Raw genomic sequence first — 18,238 nt, 5'->3', positions numbered from 1 at the left:
TCAGGGCCAGTGGGCCCTCCCTCAGGTGCTGCTTGTTCAAGCCCCTGGTTATAAAGCTTTGGAGGTGAATGGACCAGCGTTCAAAAGCTGCCAGGTGGATGATCTGGGCAAAGACTGTACCTCTCTGAACCTCATTTCTTCCTTTCATCAAACGGGAATTCCTAACTGTATTCATTGAACATAACAATGGGAGGGAATGATGGGATTTTAGACGTGGTGGCCTCCAAAGGCCGCTTTGAAGTCACATTTGAGTACACTGGTGGATGAGAAGGAGCCAACCACGCGGAGCTGAGGGAAGAGCGTTTCAGGTGGACACAACAGGAAGCACTAGCGCCCCTGGCACATTCGAGGAAGACAGAAGGCCAGTGCGGCTAATGTTCAGGGAGTAAGGCCAAAGAGGCTGGGTCACAGTGATGGGGCTGTGTTTATCCCAAGAGCAATGGAGAACCACGGAAGGTTCTTTACGGGGAAGTAGTAAAAGGATTTATGTAACAGAGTGTTCCTGGACTTGCTGTGCGGAGGACAGATGAGTAAGCTGGAGGCCAAGGATAGGGAGGAAGCTACAGAACCAACTCAGGCAGGAAATGGGGTGCAGAGAAGTCCATCTCCAGGCCCATGGGTGAGCACTGTTATTTATAGATGGGAAAACGGCACAGAGTGGGAGTGATAAAGCCACTCGGAGCAAGCGGCAGAGCTGGGAGCTCAGGGAGCACAACCAGAGCCCACACCCAAAGCAATAACCCTCCGGGGGGGAGGAGAGGAGAGGAGAGTGGGACAGGCGTGAGGAGGACTGCCTCTGGGGGAGATGAAGAGGGAGGTGGTCAGAACCAGAAAGGCAGGGCAGCACCAGGACAGGGGGCCTCTCGGGGACAGGAGGGTGCAGGCCAGCCCCCTCACCCATCCTTCTGGTCTGGTTTCTCCTGCAGGCCGGACAGCAGGCGGATGAGGCAGTCCTCATACTTGTCCAGGGAGCCCGAGGCACCTGCAGCCAGGTAGGCGTTGTATTCCTGGTAGAGCCAGGCGAAGGCCAGGTCCAGGCGGGCCCGCACATCCTCCAAGATGAAGGACAGGACCTCCGCCTTGAGGCCCGAGTTGAACTGTGTCACCAGGCTGGCCAGGATCTTTATGCGCACCTGGTGGGAGGGCAAGCCAGCACATCAGTGTAGGGTGGGCAACCCAGGGACTCCGCAATCGTGCCCTGTGACCCCTCCTGCCCAGGCGCAGGAACTCTCAGAGCAGACACGGAGTGAAGTGAGGAAGGCCAGCGAGGTCCCTTATACCCAGAAGGTCCTGTTTGTGTGGTGGAGGGTGGGGGTGCCAGGCCGGGGATCTATCATCACAGAATAAAAATGAGTTTCTAGGAGCAGCACCCATGTACTTAAATGCACAGAAAAAGATCCTCAAAGATTCCCCCAATTTGTGCCCTTGTCACCTTTGAAGAGGGGGATGGGGTGCAGGTGATGGCCACAGAAGATAGTACTAGATCTGGATTGCCTGGAAATATTTTTCAGCACAGAGAGTGTGTTCCTATACTACTGGCCAATCAAAAATTAACTTCATAGAATAGGAAAAAAGTCACTTTTTTCCATTCTTTGAAGGTAACAGTGCCAGCAAGTGGCAGAATCAGGACTGAGAACCAGGTATATTTCTAAAGCTAAATAGTAACAGTAAGAATATTAACAGCTGGGAAGAACCAAGACCACAAGCACAGCCCTCACTTGCAGAGGCCCCCGGCACCCGCCTTGTGTGCCCGAGCGCGTGTGTGCATTTCCACGTTTACTTGTCACCCAGCAGGAGCTGCCACTACTCTCTCTGTTTTATGGACGATGGGAGCGAGCTGGAGAAGCGGCTGTGAGCAGCAGAGCTGGGGTCCATAGCCAGGGAGGTTTGACGCTGGGGCCAGACTCTTCCCTGGATGTGAGGCAAATGCTTGAGGAGTGGGACTGAAAGGATGGGCTGGGCGGGTGGCAGGGGCATACCTGGGCTGCCCCGCTGCAGGCCACAGCCTTCTCAGCCCGCAGGATCCTCTTTACAGCGCCCAGCTTCATGGCCTCCACCTGGGCATCGGTCAGGGGCTTCAGCACGTCGCTGAGACGAAAGATCTTCTTGCGCCCACCAGCACCTGCCAGCCTACGTGGAAGAGCAGTGACAGCAACACTGACTCAGACCATCTTTCTTATAGCCCAGGCCTGTCTGGTGACGCTCCTGACTTCAAGGTCTAGATAGGCCACAGAGATGCCCCCAGCCCCCTGCTGCCTCTCCAACCTCCCTGTAACTCTGAGGCACGGTGGGGCGGTGGGTAAGAGGAAGGAAGAAGATGCTATTTTGGTTTTGCAGAGGGTGTCTAAGGGAAGGCTTCTGTGAGTGGGGATCTGAACGGAGGCAGGAACAAGACACACAAATGTCTGGGGGACCAGCTCTCCAGGCAAAGGCCCTGAGGTGGGAACCTGCTTGTGGGCATAACTGGAGGAGGAGTGAGGGTAGCAGATCTCACTCACCCATGTTAGTAAGACTTGGGTGGCTGGGACTGGCTGGATTTTGTGGTGTGTAAGGGAGATAATAATGGGGACAAGGATGGTGACAGCCAGTAGCACTTACTACACATCAGGAACCATGTAAAATGCTTGACAGTCAAAAATCACTTTTCTTTTTTTTGAGACCGAGTCTCACTCTGTTGCCCAGGCTGGAGTGCAGTGGTGTGATCTTGGCTCACTGCAACCTCCGCCTCCTGAGTTGAAGCAATTCTCTGCTGCAGCCTCCGGAGTAGCTGGGATTACAGGTGTCCACAACCACACCCAGCTAATTTTTTTATTTTTAGTAGCGATGGGGTTTCACCATCTTGGCCATGATGGTCTTGATCTCTTGACCGTGTGCTCCACCTGCCTCAGCCTCCCAAAGTGTTGGGATTACAGGCGTGAGCCACCAGGCCCTGCCCACAATCACTTTTCACTAGACTTATCTAATCTAGTTATCTAACCATCATCATCACAGAACTAATTTAAGGCTTCCTTGATCCTTATGAGAAAGATACTATCATTATCCCAATTTTAGACATAAAAAAGAGGGTGTTTTTTACAGGAAAGAAAACAGCAGCCGGCTGCAGTGGCTCACACCAGTAATCCCAGCACTTTGGGAGGCTGAGGCAGGTGGATCCCCTGAGGTCAGGAGTTCCAGATCAGCCTGGAGAAACCCCATCTCTACTAAAAATATAAAATTAGCCAGGTGTGGTGGCGCACGCCTGTAATCCCAGCTACTTGGGAGGCTGAGGCAGGAGAATTGTGTAAACCCGGGAGGTGGAGGGTGCGGTGAGCCGAGGTTGTGCCATTGCACTCCAGCCTGGGCAACAAGAGCAAAACTCCATCTCAAAAAATATACATTAATAAAGGCTGGGCGCAGTAGCTCATGCCTGTAATTCCAGCACTTTGTGGGGCCAAGGCTGGCGGATCACAAGGTCATGAGATGGAGACCACCCTGGCCAATACAGTGAAACCTGTCTCTACTAAAAATACAAAAAAATTAGCTGGGTGTGGTAGCACACGCCTGTAGTTCCAGCTACTAGGGAGGCTGAGGCAGGAGAATTGCTTGAACCCAGAAGGTGGAGATTGCAGTGAGCTGAGACTGTGCCATTGCACTACAGCCTGGGCAACAGTGTGAGACTCTGTCTCAAAAAAAAGAAAAGAAAAAAAAAAAAAGAAAACAGCAAAGGTTTAGCGGTTATGGTGGCACTGACCCGGGAGTCAGAGAGAACCGGGTCCAGACTTCTGTCTGTCTGCCTCACACTTAAACACACACACAGAGAACCTGGTCCAGACTTCTGTCTGCCTCACACTTAAACACACACACACACACACACACACACACACACACACACACACACACACGAGCTGAGAACCAGACCCCTGGAGTAGGTCTCCCGTCCTGCCCTAGTACCGAGAAGACGACTCACCGGGGCTGAGTGACAGGGATAATGGGCTCTGGCCTCCTCTTGGCCTGGGGCGCCTCCTCCTCCAGAGGGGACATGGAGCTCAGGGAGCCTACCACTGAGATGGCTTGGCCCTGGGCTGAAAGGCGCCGCTTGATCAGGACGCTCTCTGGCTTCACCACCTTCTCCTCCTTGGGCTCCTCCTTGCACTGTTTGGTCTGCTCCACACCTGGGAGGGAGACAGCAAATGGACACCCAGCATGTCAGACCCACCTGCTCTGACCCAAGGACCTCCTGTGTGCCCAGCTCTGTTCTGAGCTGGGTACCCTCTTTATCCTCACTTTGTAATACAACCGAGGCTGAAACTAGAAATGCCATTCATTGCTGGTGGGAGCAGCGGCTGGTACAGCCACTTTGGAAACATGATGAGCAGTTTTTGTTTTGAGACTGGTGTCACTCCGTTGCCCAGGCTGGAGTGCAGTGGTGCAATCATGGCTTACTGCAGCCTCGACCTCCTGGGCTCAAGCAAGCCTCCCACCTCAGCCGCTCAGCCTCCCAATTAGCTGGGACTACAGATGCATGCCAACATACCTGGCTAATTTTTGTATTTTTTTGTGGCGATGAGGACTCCATATGTTGCCCAGGCTGGTCTTAAACTCCTGGGCTCAAGCAATCCTCCCACCTCAGCCTTCCAAAGTGCTGGGATTACAGGTATGAGACACTGTGCCCAGCCCTCAGGTGTTTTATTTTTTTTTGGAGATGGAGTCTTGCTCCACTGCCCAGGCTGGAGTGCAGTGGCATGACCCTGACTCACTGCAGCCTCTGCCTCCTGGGTCCAAGACATTCTCCTGCCTCAGCTTCCTGAGTAACTGGGATTACAGATGCCCACCACCATGCCCAGCTAATTTTTGTATTTTCAGTAGAGACGGGGTTTCGCCACGTTGGCCAGGCTGGTCTCGAACTCCTTACTTCAGGTGATCCACCTGCCTCAGCCTACCAAAGTGCTGGGACTACAAGTGTGAGCCACCACACCCAGCCCAAAGCAGTTTGTAATAGCACTGATCACACCCTATGACCCAACAGTTCCACCCCTTGGTATATGCTCAAGATAGATGACAGCACGTGTACATGAAGAGACTTGGACACAAATGTTCACAGCAGCTTTATTCCCAATGGCCAAAAACTAGAAAGAAACCACAGATCCATCAATAGGGGTGTAGATAAACGAAAGACTGCATATTCATATAACGGAATACTACTGAGCAATAAAAAACCAACTACCACCTCACATGACAAAATGAAGGAATCTCAAAAACGTACAGCAGACCAGGCGTGGTGGCTCACACCTATAATTGCAGCGCTTTGGGAGACCGAGCAGAGTGGATCACCTGAGGTCTGGACTTTGAGACCAGCTTGGCCAACATAGTGAAACCCGTCTCTACTGACAATACCAGAAAAAAAAAAAAAAAAAAAAAAAAAAAATCAGTTGTGGTGCTGTGTGCCTGTAATCCCAGCTACCTGGGAGGTAGGAAAATCACTTAAACCCAGGAGGTGGAGGGTGCAGTGAGCTGAGATCATGCCACTGCACTCCAGCCTGGGCAACAGCATAAGACTCTGTCTGAAAAAAGAAAAGAAAAAAAAAAAAAAAAAAACAAAACCAAAACCAACAAAAACACGAAAAACAAAAAATTAGCCAAGCGTGGGCGTGGTGGCAGGTGCCTGTAATCCCAGGTACTCAGGAGGCTAAGGCAGGAGAATTGCTTGAACCCAGGAGGCAGAAGCTGCATTGAGCCAACACTGTGCCATTGTACTCCAGCCTGGGCCACAAGAGCAAAACTCCACCTCAAAAACAAACAAACAAAACAAAACAAAACAAAAAACAACCGTATGGTAAGCCAGAGAAGCCTGACTCTGTGATCCTATTTAGTTTAGTTCAAGAATAGGTAAAACTGGCCGGGCGCGGTGGCTCACGCCTGTAATCCCAGCACTTTGGGAGGCCGAGGCGGGTGGATCACGAGGTCAAGAGATCGAGACCATCCTGGTCAACACGGTGAAACCCCGTCTCTACTAAAAATACAAAAAATTAGCTGGGCATGGTGGTGCGTGCCTGTAATCCCAGCTACTCAGGAGGCTGAGGCAGGAGAATTGCCTGAACCCAGAAGGCGGAGGTTGCGGTGAGCCGAGATCGTGCCATTGCACTCCAGCCTGGGTAACAAGAGCGAAACTCCGTCTCAAAAAAAAAAAAAAAAAAAAAAAAAAAAAAAGAATAGGTAAAACTAGCGGATGGAGGCAGAAATCAGAACACTGGTTATCTCTGGAGTTTGATGCCCTGAGGCATCCCTGGAGGAACAAGGAGGAACTTTCTACAGTGGCAATGGTCTATAAATCTGAAGCTTTTTGAGTCTCAAGAAAACACAAGTGTAAAATTCCGTACCTGACCTCATGTGATAGATGGCAGTCAAAATTTTGTTTCATGAACAAAATTATTAAGAAATATCTTAAAATAATTACTTTTGAGGCAATGTGTGTAAGAAACATAAATGAATTTCATGTTTAGACTTGGGTCCTATCCCTGAGATACTTCATTATGTATATGCCAATATTCCAAATCCAAGGTCTGAAATCTGAAACACTTCTGGTCCCAAGCATTTTGGATAAGGGATATTTAACCTGTATCTTGATCTGGGAGATGGTTACACTAGTGTGTTCACTTTGTGAAAATTCACTAAGGTCTATAGTTAAGAGCTGTGCATTTCACTTACGTGTATTATACCTTAATAGTACTGTTAAAATAAGCTCAAAGAAGTTAACTAACTTGACCAAAGTCAGATAGCTATTAAGTAGATGAGATCTGATTCAACTCAGACCTCAAACCCAGGCCTGTTTGAATCGAAATCCCAGGACTTAAAAACACTGAGCCATCTATCTGTGGCAGCTGTCATTAGCTATACCTTAGCCCCCAGACAATTTTGCCTGCACAAGGAGGTGTTCTTCCATTAAAGAGATCCCAGAAGCCATAAGTGCCTACCCCTGCTCCAGGTCAGGGCCAGGACACACTCACCTGGTCCCAGACCGGCAGCTGTCATCTGTGTGGCCATGAGCCGAGCCAGGTGCTTGATCTGGGCTTCTGTGCCTGCTGACTCAACAGGAGTGTAGATGGCCTGGAAGGAGGCCGGCATGGCCTCGGGCAGGTACACCATGCTGATGAGGACCTGTGGGATGCCCAGGAAGACAGCCTCTCCTTAGTCATTAGCTCAGCAAGTTTTCTTTCCATGCCCATGCCAATACTGGGGAAATGGCAGTGCCTGAGACCGAAGTGGGCCTACTCTCCTGGAGCTCAGCCTCTTGGGGGAAGTCACAGAGAAAACAAATAATGATACAGTGTAGGGCTTGAGAGAGGGAAGTAAAGGGTACTATGAGCCACAGCAGGAGCCAGGCAAGGCTCCCTGGGGAAGAGGCACTGAGGCTGAGAACTGAGGGGAGGGCAGGAGTTAGCATAATATAGGACAAGGTTTTGCAGTGGGAGGGGTGTGTATTCCACAGAGAGGAACAGCATGGGAAAAGGCTAAGAAGCAGCAGAGCAGGCACCCTGTCCAAAGAACAAGAGGCTGGGCATGGTGGTTCACGCCTGTAATCCCAACACTCTGGGAGGGCGAGGGGGGTGGATCACTTGAGATCAGGAGTCCAAGACCAGCCTGGCCAAAATGGTGAAACACCGTCTCTACGAAAAATACAAAAATTAGCCGGGTACAGTGGCATACGCCTGTAAGCCCAGCCACTCAGGAGGCTGAGGCAGCAGAATCACTTGAACCCTGGAGGCGGGGGTTGTGGTGAATCCAAAATCATGCCACTGCACTCCAGCCTGGGTGACAGAGCAAGACTCCATCTCATAAATAAATAAATAAATAAATAAATAACAAAGAGCAAAAAGAGGTCCACTGAAGAGTATAAGGATTGGAAATTGACTTCAAAACACAAGCAAACAACAAAAAAAAACCCATTAGCCTAACAAAGAACATCCACAGATGTCAGGCATTATTAACAAAAGATAATGTCAAACTCCCTCTACATGTGGAACTTTAAAAAAAAATTATTTTTTTTTCTTAGAGACAGGGTTTTATACTCTATTGTCCAGGCTAGAGTGCAATGGCACCATCACAGCTCACTACAGCCTCAAATTCCTGGGCTCATGTGGATCCTTCTGCCTCAGCCTCTCGAGTAGCTAGGATTACAGGCACACGCCACCATGCTTGGTTAATTTTTTTATTTTCATTTTTGTAGAGACAGGGTCTCACTATGTTGCCAAGGTGAGACAGTGAACTTTAAATGCACGATCTAAGTAATAATGGAACTACTATACTTTTACATGTGTGGAATGCAGCTAAAATATACTTAAATGGAAAAATCAAATCCTTAAATGCTTGCTTACACTGGAAAAGATGACTAAAAATTAATGAGCCAATCACTTAAAACCGTGGGGAAAAACATTCAAAGAAAGTAGCAGGACAGAAATAAAGGCAACAGAATAAAACAGGAAAAGTGCTGAAAGAATATGAACAAAATAGGCAGTTCTTTGAGATGACTGAAAGCAAGCAAATATTTTGCAAGATTGGACACAGTGGTACCAATAGAGAAGCAGCACATTACAGACATACAGTATTTACACTATGGACAGCAGGTATTTTTATACATGTTGATGAGCAACTTCATGGCAAAACTGAAAAGGTGAATTTCCTAGCAGTGATAAGACAAAAGGTAGAATGGCCAGGAGTGGTGGCTCACGCCTGTAATCCCAACACTTTGGGAGGCCCAGGTGGACGGATCACCTGAGGTAAGGTCAGGAGCTCAAGACCAGTCTGGCCAACATGGCAAAACCCCATCTCTACTAAAAATATAAAAATTAGCTGGGCGCCATGGTGGGTGCCTGTAATCCAAGCTATGAGGGAGGCTGAGGCAGGAGAATTGCTTGAAGCCGGGAGGCAGAGGTTGCAGTGAGCCGAAATCACACCACTGCACTCCTAACTGGGTGACACAGGGAGACTTCGTCTTAAAAAAAATAAACACAAAAGCCAGATCAAAGATGGCTGACTAAGGCAAATGGAACTTAAATTTTACTTGAAGGAAGTTAGAGCCAGTTAGCAAGGGAGGGTTGGGCTTCAGATGAAAAGGGTGGGCCTGGCCCAGGGCAAGGGTTACAGGGGTGGAAAAGAGGGCAAGGATTAGGGAGAGACCGGAAAGGGGTTAATTCCCAGATTTTTGGTTTGGGAAGTGGAAGGGGCCTGCAGAGGATCATGGGGAGAAAATGGAAAAGTGTAGTTCTGCAATGGTGAGTCTGAGATGCTCCTGGGACATCCAAATGGAGGATGATCAGAAGCGGGCTGCATATCCAGGTGTGAAGCACACTGATGTAGTTTGGATATCTGTTACCGCCCAAATCTCACGTTGAATTACAATCCCCGATGCTGGAGGTGGGGCCTGGTTGGGGGTGTTTGGATCGTGGGGGTAGAATCCCTCATGGCTTGGTGCTGTCTTCGGGATGGCGAGTTCTTGTAAGATCTGGTCACGTAAAAGTGTGTGGCATCTCCCTGCCCCTCAACTCTCCCTCTCTCTTGCTCCTGCTCTGTCACATGAGATGCCTGCTCCCTCTTCACCTTTCACTATGATTGGAAACTTCCTGAGGTTTCTCCAGAAGCTGAGCAGACTCCAGCACCACACTTCCTGTATAGCCTGTAGAACTGTGAGCCAATTAGACCCCTTTGCTTTATAAATTAGGAGGGAACTCTGGAGGAGGTAGACAGTGTGAAGTGGAGGCAGGAGAAAGACTGAGGAGATCCTTCCTTCCCGCCCAGGGGGAAAACGCTCCTCACCCATCCTCACCAGATTGGCCACATTATCAGGCGTCAGCAGTGGCTGCAGGAACTCAGCTGTGATGTCTGTGTCTGACTGGCCGGAGATCTGGGCTGAGGCCTTTGAGGTCCCCGATGGGCCTGGCTCCAAGTCCTTGTCCTCATCGTCCTCCCCCAGGTTGGGCTCTGGGGTAAGCAAAAATAACAAGATGCTAGCTATAGAGAGAGCAGCGGGCCCTCCATCCTCCCAGGGTGCCCAGGTGGTGCCTGCCTCCGGTCAGCCTCAGCAAACAGGAGCAAACTGCAGATGAAGATCTAGGCTACAGCCCTGTCTCTGGTGCCAAAGCACCATGACTCTGGCCAACTACTTGACTCATTCTGGGCCTCAGTTCTCCTAATCTGGGAAATGGGAATAAGCCACATCACTGCAGCTTATCACGCTAAGCTCTGAGAAGATACTGTTATTATTATTATTATTTCAGACAGAGTCTCACTCTGTCACCCAGCCTGGAGTGCAGTGACGTGATGTCGGCACACTGCAACCTTTGCCTTTGGGTTCAAGAGATTCTCCTGTCTCAGCCTCCTGGGTAGCTGGAATTACAGGCACGCGCCACCATGCCCAGCTAATTTTTGTATTTTTAGTAGAGACAAGGTTTCACCATGCTGGTCAAGCTGGTCTCGAATTCCTGACCTTGTGATCCCCCCGCCTTGGCCTCCCAAAGTGCTGGGACTACAGGCATAAGCCACTGCGCCTGGCTGAGAAACATGTATTTATAGTTTCAAATATCCGCCCCCGGTTCCAGCTTATTACTGACAAAGAGAAAAATGGCACTTGACACTACAGAAACCTGGTCGATACTGCCTTAACGAACCGTTCAAAGTTAACATCGCCAACAATGGGACAGACATCATGTGCCTCCTGATCCCTCGTACTTAGGTGACGAGGGGATCACTTCTGTAGCATTCCTGCCAAAAGTGCCTAACCTGACTCCCGTCGTGAGACAAGAGCAGACAAACCCAAATGGAAGGAAGGCATTCTGCCAAACAACTGTCCGTGACTCTTCACAATGTCAATATCATGAGACACAACGTAAGGCTGAGGAACTGATTCAAGAGACTAATGAGACATGCCAACTAAACGCAGTGTGTGATCCACGTCTCATAGGAGTACACAGCTTTTAGTACTATTTTTATAACTTGTCTGTAAATTCAAAATTATTTCAAAATAAAAAGCTTATGGAAACAGAAAGAAAAAGTTGGTGGGTAAAATGTAACTTTAAATACACAAACCCTGGCTAGATATAGTGGCTCATGCCTGTAATCTCAGCACTTTGGGAGGCTGAGGCAGGCAGATCACTTGAGGTCAGGAGTTTGAAACCAGCCTGGCCAACATGATAAAAGCCCATCTTTACTAAAAATACAGAAAATTAGCCGGGCATGGAGGCAGATACCATAATTCCAGCTACTTGGGAGGCTGAGGCAGGAGAACTGCTTGAACCTAGGAGGCAGAGATTGCAGTAAGGCAAGATTGTGCCACTGCGAGCTCCAGCTGGCTAACAGAACAAGACTCCATCACAAAATAAATAAATAAATAAATAAATAAATAAATAAAATAAATAAATAAATAAAAAAATAAAAATAAAAATCCTTTGCCCCAGTAATCCCACCACTAAGAATTTGTCCCATGATTGGGTATACACACAAGACTGTTATAATACAGCAATCCTTACGCTTTAAAAAACAAATGGGGCTGGGCGATGTGGCTCATGCCTGGAATCCTAGCACTTTTGTTGGAGGCTGAGGTGGGGGGATCACTTGAGGCCAGGAGTTCAAGAATAACGTGGCCAACAAGGCAAAACCCATCTCTATTAAAAATCCAAAAATTAGGCAGGACGCAGTAGCTCACACCTGTAATCCCAGCACTTTGGGAGGCTGAGCTGGGTGCATCACCTGAGGCCAGGGGTTCGAGGCCAGCCTGGCCAACATGGTGAAAGCCCATCTCTACTAAAAATACAAAATCAGCTGGGCGTGGTGGCACATGCCTGTAATCCCAGCTACTTGGGAGGCTGAAGCAGGAGAACTGCTTAAACCTGGGAGGCAGAAGTTGCAGTGGCCAAAACTGGGCCATTGCACTCTGGCCTAGGCAACAAGAGTGAAACTCCATCTCAAAAAAAAAAAAAGAAAGAAAACAAAAATTAGGCAGCTGTGGTGGCACATGCCTGTAATCCCAGTTACACAGGAGGCTGAGGCATGAGAACTGCTTGACCTTGGAGGTAGAGTTTGCAGTGAGCCAGATTACACCACTGTATTCCAGCCTGGGTGATAGAGTGAGACTCCGTCTTAAAGAAGAAAAAAAAAAAAAAAAAAGAAAAAAGAAAAAAGGACAGAATGAGAGGATAATTCTGAAACAAAAAACAAATTTAAAAAATTTTAAAAATGAACACAGATTAAATGTCCATCAACAGGGAGACTGGCATCCAAGTGCACTACAAACTGTTAGGCCACCATTCAAAAGGATGAAGTAAGGCCGGGCGCGGTGGCTCAAGCCTGTAATCCCAGCACTTTGGGAGGCCGAGGCGGGTGGATCACGAGGTCAAGAGATCGAGACCACCCTGGTCAACATGGTGAAACCCCGTGTCTACTACAAATACAAAAATTCAGCTGGGCATGGTGGCGCGTGCCTGTAATCCCAGCTACTCAGGAGGCTGAGGCAGGAGAATTGCCTGAACCCAGGAGGCGGAGGTTGCGGTGAGCCGAGATCGCGCCATTGCACTCCAGCCTGGGGAAAAAAAGGGAAAACCCACCTCAAAAAAAAAAAAAAAAAGGATGAAGTAGTTGGGCGCAGTGGCTCTCAGCTGTAATCTCAGCACTTTGGGAGGCTGAGGCAGGCAGATCACTTGAGGTCAGGAGTTTCAGACCAGCCTGGCCAATATGGTGAAACCCTCTCTACTAAAAATACAAAAATTAGGTGGGCATGGTGGCACCCATCTAATTCCATCTACTCAGGAGGCCGAGGAATGAGAATTGCTTGAACCAGGAGGCGGAAGTTGCAGTGAGCCGAGATAGCCCCACTGCACTCCAGCCTGGGCAACAGAGCAAGACTGTCTCAAAAAAAGGAAGTAGATTTCTACTTGCAGATATAGAAAGAACTCCAAGATGAAAGTAAATGAAATCAAATGAAAACAACTCAACATACAGAATACTTTGCTTAGTATACTTAATTATGAAAAAATATAGTAAGATCCCTACCTCACTCCTTAAATAAATTCCTTTTTTTAAATTTTTTGAGACAGAGTCACTCTGTTACCCAGGCTGGAGCGCAGTGGCACAATCTTGGCTCACTGCAACCTCCACCTCCTGGTTCAAGCAGTTCTCCTGCCTCAGCCTCCCTAGTAGCTGGGACTACAGGCATGTGCTACCACGCCCGGCTAATTTTTGTGGTTTTAGTAGAGATGGGGTTTCACCACGTTAGCCAGGCTAGTCTTGAACTCCTGACCTCAGGTGATCCACCTGCCTCGGCCTCTCAAAGTGCTGAGATTACAGGCGTGAGCCACTGTGATTGGCAACTCCTTATTTTTTTAAAAGAAAAAATAAATCTTTTGTAAATGCTCTAGAAAAAAAGGACGATTAAAAAAAAAATCTTGAATAAAGTCTGCCATAGTTGACACTACTGATAAATAATATGACCACTAGAAAATTACTTCAGAAAAGAAATTCTCTTATAAATAAAACAAAGAAATGAAAGAAGAGCTCTACACTCTACATAAAGCACGTTTGGAAGAAAACAAGGAAGTGTTCACACCTGGGGAGTGGTGACTTCTTGGGAGGGGATAAGAGAGAGACAATTTTCATCTTATTTCTTTTCCTAAAATTTAAATAATCCATGCTTTATTAAACATATTATATATTTTAATAATGCTGTTGTAATCATTTATATTGTACATATTTATTTTTATAATTATTTTATAATTTTTTTGTATTAGAGATGGGGTTTTGCCATGTTCCTAAGCTGGTCTTCAACTCTGGCCTCAAATGATCCGCCCACCTTGGCCTCCCAAAGTGCTGGGATTACAGGTGTGAGCCACCGTGACTGGCCCACATAATATAATCTATAATATAATCTCAATAAATACAAATTCACCATAGTTTAAGGTAAATAACGAAACATTTCAGCATGGCCTGCGTGCCCCCCGCTGTGCCAGCCCCTCTCACCCAGCTTCATCTTCTTGAGCGTGGAGTCCGAGTCGTCTCGGGGCCGCTTGCGGGTATCCTTGCTGCTGGGCATATTGCGGGCGATCTCGGCCTGGGGTGTGCCCAGGTCCACTAGCAGAGTGGTGATCTGGGCCTGGAACTCCAAGGAGGCTGGGTGCTTCAGCACACTCAACAGGTGCAGCTTCAGATTCTTACGCACACTGCTCACCTGCGATTTGGCCAGCGTCGGGGGCAGGTTGGCTGTGAGGAAAGAGGCAGGAGCTCTGTCTTGTGGACAGATCTCATGGCATGCTGCCAATATTAATTCCCAACCCCAAACTTGGGCAGTGGTCTTGCAGGCATCTACTAGAAAAGTTCCTTCACCCTCGACCTAATGTGTGGCTTTCCGCCTTACAAGTTGATGCTTGAAACCCTGGAGGTCTCCATCAGTTATCAGTTAACCTTAAAACAAAGAGAAAAAGCCATACACGGTGGCTCACGCCTGTAATCTCAGCACTTTGGGAGGCTGAGGTGGGCGGATCACCTGAGGTCAGGAGTTCAAGACCAGCCTGACCAATATGGTAAAACCCCATCTTTAAAAAATAAAAAAATTAAAAATAAATAAAGAGAAAAACTCACCCTCTCTTTTATTAAACATATACAGTCTCATCTCCCTCCATCTCTGGTCTGGCAATTCACATATGCTTCACTTGGGGAAGGTTATAATCACCACTTTCACCTTCAGAAACTCCTAACTGAACTGCTGCAACAGTTCACTGCTGGTCTCCCTGCCACTCGAATGACTTTTTAATCGTCACCTTGATAAGTGAGTGTCCCCTGTTCTACAGTGAAAAAGGATTCCTGTAATTCTGCCTGCCTAGCATCCACTGCCCCCTCCTCAGCCAAGAACATTCTCATTCCCTGGTGAGAGAAATCCTCCTTCTCCAAGGAAACCCCCCTTCTCCATTCTCAGTCAGAGTGGGCATGAAACCTGGGGCCTGTGAGAACACCACATTCCCTTGGCCACTGTAATTGGCTCAGAGATTGACTCATAATCTCTGCTCAGCCAATCAGAAACAATGACCATCAGCCCTTGGACTTGTGCTGGAATGGCTGGGAAGGAGACACTCTCTTTCCCATGGTGTTGCTAAGTGAACAGAATGGGAGCCTGCTACTCCAAGGAAAGGGCCAGAGAGTGAAACCAAAATGGAGAAACAAAGAGCCAAGAGATAGAGAGACGCAGATCCAACATGACCTGTACGCACTCATGCCCCAACCCCGGACTCCTTGGTTTTCATTTGTGCACAAAACAGAGAAAATAACATGAGTCACTGTGTACCCATCAACATTTTGCTGATCTTGGAACATCTAGCCTCCCTTTTGGTGAGGGGTGTGAGGACTGACATATTTGAAACTATTTCACAAACATTATGTCATTTCACCCCCACATACCTCAATATTAAAGCCAGTCCTGAACCAGGTTTCTGTCACATGCCAAAAGATTCCTGTCTAATCTGGACGATCTCAGGCCTGCCAGATGGATAACTAGCACTTGGGGTCTACCACCAACCTCACATTTCTTTAAGAAAGAGCAGACTGAGGACGGATGCGGTGGCTCACACCTGTAATTCCAGCACTTTGGGAGGCTGAGATGGGCAGATCATGAGGTCAACAGATCAAGACCATCCTGGCCAACATGGTGAAACCCCGTCTCTACTAAAAACAAAATTAGCTGGGTGTGGTGGCGCGTGCCTGTAGTCCCAGCTACTTGGGAGGCTGAGGCAGGAGAATTGCTTGAACCCGGGAGGCGGAGGTTGCAGTGAGCCAAGATTGCATCACTGCACTCTAGCCTGGAGACAGAACAAGGCTCCATCTCAAAAAAAAAAAAAAGAAAAGAAAAGAAAAGAGAAAGAGCAGCCTGGCCAGTGAAGAAGACACAGGGAGGGCATTGACCTACCATGCAGAGTTTCATAGGCCTGGATCACTTCAGACATGAACATGGGTCTCTGGCGGGCGATATTGGCGAGGGAGCCCAGAGCTGTGGTCAGGTTGATGGAGGAGATGGCAGGGTGCACCATGAACTTAAGCAGCTGCTCCAAAGCTGCCTTCCCCTCTTCCCACAGCACATCTAAGAGACAGAGAGGAGAACCAGTCAGTGGGATCCTTTCTCCCAGGCCTCTGGAGACAGCAACTTTTGGGACTAAAAGGAAGGGCAGATCCCGGTACCTAGATATCTGTGAATGATGAGAAAAACAGAAAACATAGTGGTTGATTAATTCTATGAGACTATTAATGAGTATAAAAATTTAGTTATAAGGGGCTGGGTGCAGTGGCTCGTGCCTATAATCCCAGCACTTTGGGAGGCCGAGGCAGGCAGATCACTTGAGGTCAGGAGTTTAAGACCATCCTGGCCAACATAGTAAAACCCTGTCTCTACTAAAAATACAAAAAATTGGCCCAGGCGTGGAGGCGCATGTCTGTAATCCCAGCTACTTGGGAGGTTGTGGCAGGAGGATTGCTTGAACCCAGGAGGCGGAGGTTTCAGTGAACCGAGATCATGCCACTGTACTCCAGCTTAGGCAACAGAGTGAGACTCTGTAATTAAAAAAAAATTTTTTTTTTTTAGTTATAAGGACATTGAAAACATTGGCTTGCAATAGTGAAAGCCTGGATTATATGTGTATATACACACAACTCAAAGTCCCTTGTCACACCACTCCCCTCAATATGGTCCCCAAAAGTGAATGCTTAAAACTGTGGTGGATATCTTTCCAGACTTTTCCTATAGGGAAACATAATGAATGCCATATATTTTTAATTTAAAAAATTTTAATGGGTAACTAGTGGGTGTAAATAATCATGGGGTACATGAGACTTTGATACAGGCATGCATAATCACATCAGGGAAAATGGGGTCATCAATATACTATTTCAATTATTTAAAAATGTATAATTATTTTTGAGTATAGTTACCCTGTTGTGCTATCAAATGCTAGATCTTTTTTTTTTCTGAGATGAGGGTCTTGCTCTGTCACCCAGGGTGGAATACAGTGGCATGATCTTGGCTCACTGCAACCTCTGCCACCCAGGCTCAGGTATTCCTCTCAACTCAGCCTCCTGAGTTGCTGAGACCACAGGCGCATGCCACCATGCCTGGCTATCAAATACTAGATCTTATTGTTCTAACTATTTGTTTATACCCATTAACCATCCCCACTTCCTCCCCGAACTGCTCATTACCCTGTTCAGCCTCTGGTAACCATCATTCTACTGTCTCCATGAATTCAATTGTTTTCATTTCTAGCTCTCACAAATAAGTGAGAATATGCAAAGCTGTCTTTCCATGCCTGGCTTATTTCTAATGACTTCTACTTCCATCCATGCTGTTGAAAATGACAGGATCTCATTCTTTTTTATGGCTGAATAGTACTCAATTGTGTATAAGTACCACATTTTCTTTATCTATTCATCTGCTACTGAACATTGAGTTTGCTCTCAAGTCTTGGCTATTGTGACTAATGCTGTGGTGAACATGGGAGTGCAGGTATCTTTTTGATACACTGATTTCCTTTCTTTCGGGTATATATCCAGCAGTGGGATTGCTGGATCACATGGTAGCTCCATTTTTAATTTTTTGAGGAACCTCCAAACTCCAAACAATTTTTAGGCTGTGGTAACTGACATTCCCATCAACAGTGTACAAGTGTTTTCCTTCTTCCACATCCTCACCAGCATTTGTTATTGCCTGTCTTTTTGATAAAAGTCACTTCAACTGGGGTGAGACAATATCTCATTGTAGTTTTGATTTGAATGCTGCATTATTTGAAATAGTGCATTAAAAATCTAAATGGCCATCAACAGAACATTATTGCTTAATAGAATGTAATGTAACTATACTATGGAATATTGTGTAGCAACTGAACATGACTCTCACAGGGAAAGACATCACCGATACTATTTTTTTTTTTTTTTTTTTGGGACGGAGTTTCGCTCCTTACCCAGGCTGGAGTGCAATGGCACGATCTTGGCTCACCGCAACCTCCGCCTCCTGGGTTCAGGCAATTCTCCTGCCTCAGCCTCCTGAGTAGCTAGGATTACAGGCATGCGCCACCATGCCCAGCTAATTTTTTGTATTTTTAGTAGAGACGGGGTTTCACCGTGTTGACCAGGATGGTCTTGATCTCTTGACCTCGTGATCCACCCGCCTCCGCCTCCCAAAGTGCTGGGATTACAGGCTTGAGCCACTGCGCCCGGCTCTGGATAATTCTTAAGGGCCCTT

General features: G+C 47.5%; 1 protein-coding gene and 1 long non-coding RNA gene across 4 annotated transcripts in view; one reads left to right on the top strand and one right to left on the bottom strand.

Annotated features, from left to right (window-relative positions):
- The window catches only part of SYMPK (symplekin), a 45,934-nt gene that overhangs the window by 12,231 nt on the left and 15,465 nt on the right, over positions 1-18,238 (bottom strand). For all 3 annotated transcript variants that reach the window (XM_032262588.1, XM_032262587.1, XM_032262589.1), the window contains exons 8-14: positions 15,917-16,087; positions 13,981-14,220; positions 9,800-9,954; positions 6,984-7,134; positions 3,947-4,151; positions 1,980-2,130; positions 898-1,133 (exon numbers count right to left, since the gene is read on the bottom strand). In XM_032262588.1, the coding sequence (XP_032118479.1) occupies positions 898-1,133; positions 1,980-2,130; positions 3,947-4,151; positions 6,984-7,134; positions 9,800-9,954; positions 13,981-14,220; positions 15,917-16,087 (1,309 nt within the window). The remainder of the gene's footprint in view (positions 1-897; positions 1,134-1,979; positions 2,131-3,946; positions 4,152-6,983; positions 7,135-9,799; positions 9,955-13,980; positions 14,221-15,916; positions 16,088-18,238) is intronic.
- On the top strand, positions 5,751-6,533 carry LOC116539586. Its single transcript, XR_004264119.1, has 2 exons — positions 5,751-5,865; positions 6,193-6,533. It is a non-coding gene; the product is annotated as an uncharacterized LOC116539586 (long non-coding RNA).

This window comes from Sapajus apella, unplaced genomic scaffold, assembly GCF_009761245.1.
Source record: "Sapajus apella isolate SASKATOON/1434 unplaced genomic scaffold, GSC_monkey_1.0 scaffold130, whole genome shotgun sequence".
Taxonomy (NCBI): Eukaryota; Metazoa; Chordata; class Mammalia; order Primates; family Cebidae; genus Sapajus; species Sapajus apella.
This window is presented reverse-complemented; position numbering and strand designations above follow the sequence as displayed.